The following is a 4,196-nucleotide window of genomic DNA, read 5'->3' as shown; positions in this document are numbered from 1 at the left end:
CCGTTTTTAAAACGGTAAATGTCTGGTAACATATATGCAAGGATTTTTACCGTTTTTTTTACAGCAAATTTTCAACAGTGTAGGATAATGTAAGGGCCACATTTAGGGATAGTTCGCCAAAAAATAAAAAGAAAAAAAAAAGGACGAGGACCAGATGGAATAGACATTAATATTCAACCAACATGGAGAATTTGATGAACAGCGAGACTTAAAAACAAAAGAGCAATATTTCTTGGCGATGATATATCACGTAATTATAATGGAAATCAAAATGATATAAAGTACATGGGAGTAACTATTCATACCAACAACCAAATACAAACGAATACTTAGAATTGGTATTTAGTCAGCTGTGAATGACATCTATTATTACAGTTGGGCACAGGAATTCCCGGCACAACTGGCTCTTAATAAGTGTACCTTTTCACACTCTTACTGCACTACGAGTATCCGAACAGATAGGAGAGATAGTGGGCTGGGCTACAAACACAAAAAGGAACTCTCTCTGTGCAGTAAGGGTGTGACAGAGTGTAATTTCTCAGATCTAGTTGTATCAGAAATTCCTGTGCCCAACTGTACTGGAGACAAGACTTGTTATCTGCCAGTTACTGGGTTAAAGGTTTAAAGGCAGCCCATGAATGGCAGAATCAAGGGACAGTGGCAATGTCCTAGCTAGCAGGACAATGTCCTAGAGACTGATCATATATTCATACGATCTCTCCATCCAAGCTAGGACCAGGGAAGGCCAGGCAATGCCTGCTTATGGCTCAGCAGACCTATATGCTCGCCCCACCCCAATCTGTGCATCATATGGATGGTGAAGTTGCAGACAATAAAGAAACTATCGAGTTTGAACGAGTGTTGAACTCCAGATTGGCAGATCACAAGGCAGGGACGTTTTCAATAGGGTACCACAAACCAGGAATACCGGTAGTAGGCTACCACAAACTAGGAATACCGGTAGTAGGCTACCACAAACTAGGAATACCGGTAGTAGGCTACCACAAACTAGGAATACCGGTAGTAGGCTACCACAAACTAGGAATACCGGTATTAGGAATACCGGTAACAGGCTACCACAAACCAGAAATACCGGTATTAGGAATACCGGTAGTAGGCTACCACAAACCAGGAATACCGGTAGTAGGCTACCACAAACCAGGAATACCGGTATTAGGAATACCGGAAGTAGGCTGTCACAAACCAGGAATACCGGTAGTAGGCTACCACAAACTAGGAATACCAGTATTAGGAATACCGGTAGTAGGCTACCACAAACAAGGAATACCGGTATTAGGAATAGCGGTAGTAGGCTACCACAAACAAGGAATACCGGTATTAGGAATACCGGTATTAGGAATACCGGTAGTAGGCTACCACAAACCAGGAATACCGGTAGTAGGCTACCACAAACCAGGAATACCGGTAGTAGGCTACCACAAACCAGGAATACCGGTAGTAGGCTACCACAAACCAGGAATACCGGTATTAGGAATACCGGTATTAGGCTACCACAAACCAGGAATACCGGTAGTAGGCTACCACAAACTAGGAATACCGGTAGTAGGCTACCACAAACTAGGAATACTGGTAGTAGGCTACCACAAACTAGGAATACCGGTATTAGGAATACCGGTAGCAGGCTACCACAAACCAGAAATACCGGTATTAGGAATACGGGTATTAGGAATACTGGTAGCAGGCTACCACAAACCAGGAATACCGATAGTAGGCTACCACAAACCAGGAATACTGGTATTAGGAATACCGGTCGCAGGCTACCACAATCCAACTATACCGGTATTAGGAATACCGGTAGCAGGCTATCACAATCCAAGTATACCGGTAATATGAATACCGGTAATAGGCTACCACAATCCAAGTATACCGGTATTAGGAATACCAGTAGCAGGCTACCACAATCCAGGAATACTGGTATTAGGAATACCGGTAGCAGGCTACCACAATCCAGGAATACCGGTTTTAGGAATACCGGTAGCAGGCTACCACAAACCAGGAATACCGGTATTAGGAATACCGGTAGCAGGCTACCACAAACCAGGAATACCGGTATTAGGAATACTGGTAGCAGGCTACCACAAACCAGGAATACCGGTATTAGGAATACCGGTAGCAGGCTACCACAATCCAACTATACCGGTATTACGAATACCGGTAGCAGGCTACCACAATCCAAGTATACCGGTAATATGAATACCGGTAATAGGCTACCACAATCCAAGTATACCGGTAATATGAATACCGGTAGCAGGCTACCACAATCCAAGTATACCGGTATTATGAATACCGGTAATAGGCTACCACAATCCAAGTATACCGGTATTAGGAATACTGGTAGCAGGCTACCACAAACCAACTGTACCAGTATTATGAATACCGGTAATAGGCTACCACAATCCAAGTATACCAGTATTAGGAATACCGGTATTAGGCTACTACAATCCAAGTATACCGGTATTAGGAATACTGGTATTAGGCTACCACAAACCAGGATTTATGAATACCGGTAGTAGGCTACCACAATCCAGGGATACCGATTTTCTCAACCAATACTGACTAAACAACAGTATTTGAGGGCAAATGAGATCTGTATATATCTTCACACAGCTTTCTAGTGACTACTGTATATATAGGCAGAATGTACCCTTCTCCACTCCTTACTGTATTCCCTGTAGAGTCAATTCAAATCAGTAATGACATATGCTGCGGGACACTAGTGACAGCTCGATTGACGTGGTGGTGGGGTGACTGTGACGTGGGGGTGCAACGCTTCACGCTACTCCCCATTCATGAGAAAGCAAGTGTCTGGTTATATATATATATATATATATATATATATATATATATATATATATATATATATATATATATATATATATATATAGATTTACATATGTATATATATGTATATATATACATATGTATATATATGTATATATATACATGTGTATATATGTGTATATATATACATATACATAAATGTATATATATATATATATATATATATATATATATATATATATATATATATATATATATATATATATATACTGTATATAAACAAATAAATGAATATATATATATATATATATATATATATATATATATATATATATATATATATATATATATATATATATATATATATATACATATATATTTATATGTATATATATATTTATATGTATATATATATATATATATATATATATATATATATATATATATATATATATATATTTCTATATATATATTTATATATCTATATGTATATATATATATATATATATATATATATATATATATATATATATATATATATATATATATTTCTATATATATATTTATATATCTATATGTATATATATATATATATATATATATATATATATAAACATAAAGTTATTGAAAAACCACAGTAATGATTCAAGTATCGACATATTTGCAAGTTGCATGTGGAACAATCAAATAGAGGCTAGGATTTTGTTTGAAAAGCTGACACGTAGTTGACGTTCGCGATGTTTTGAATGTTGTTTGGGCTTGAAGATGAAAAGTTTCGAACTTTTTCAAAGTTTACATCTATAACAAGTAGGTCAGAAGTATTTGTTTTTATGGAGTTGTAATTACATGCTTCATACTATTCAGGTGAGTGGAATAATCAATTGTAAATTCATTGGATTGAGACCGTTAAAGAAAATAGATTTATTGAATGTGAGTAAATACTGAAAAACAGGACTAAAATCGTACGAGTTGATGGCAACAACAACAACAACAACAATAACAGCAACACCAACAACAGCAACACCAACAACAGCAACATCAACAACAGGAACAACTGTTAATGAATATATATATATATATATATATATATATATATATATATATATATATATATATATATATATATATATATATATATATATATATATATATATATATATATATATACAAATATTCTTTAAATGAGGGTAAATACTGAAAAAAAAGACTGAAATCGTATGACTTGATAACAACGACAACAACAGCAACAACAACAACAACAACAGCAATATATGCAGCTGATTCTAATCCACTGCAGGATAAAACCTCAGATACCTCTTTATTCACGTCTAGGATTTGAACAGTTTTCATCAATTCGCTAAATACTACGGGTTGGTGATGGTAGGAGATTTTTG

The 4,196-nt window shown here is 35.6% G+C and overlaps 1 protein-coding gene across 1 annotated transcript; it reads left to right on the top strand.

Annotated features, from left to right (window-relative positions):
- The first annotated feature begins 762 nt into the window (after positions 1-762).
- Positions 763-2,214, top strand: LOC137618545 (elastin-like). The gene is made up of 2 exons (XM_068348703.1): positions 763-1,837; positions 1,868-2,214. The coding sequence occupies exons 1-2, from the start codon at positions 763-765 to the stop codon at positions 2,212-2,214; spliced, it is 1,422 nt and encodes a 473-aa protein (XP_068204804.1).
- Positions 2,215-4,196: the final 1,982 nt, after the last annotated feature.

This window comes from Palaemon carinicauda, chromosome 24, assembly GCF_036898095.1.
Source record: "Palaemon carinicauda isolate YSFRI2023 chromosome 24, ASM3689809v2, whole genome shotgun sequence".
NCBI classification, from domain to species: Eukaryota; Metazoa; Arthropoda; class Malacostraca; order Decapoda; family Palaemonidae; genus Palaemon; species Palaemon carinicauda.
The sequence above is the reverse complement of the archived record's forward strand: the minus strand, read 5'-3'. Positions and strand labels throughout refer to the sequence as shown.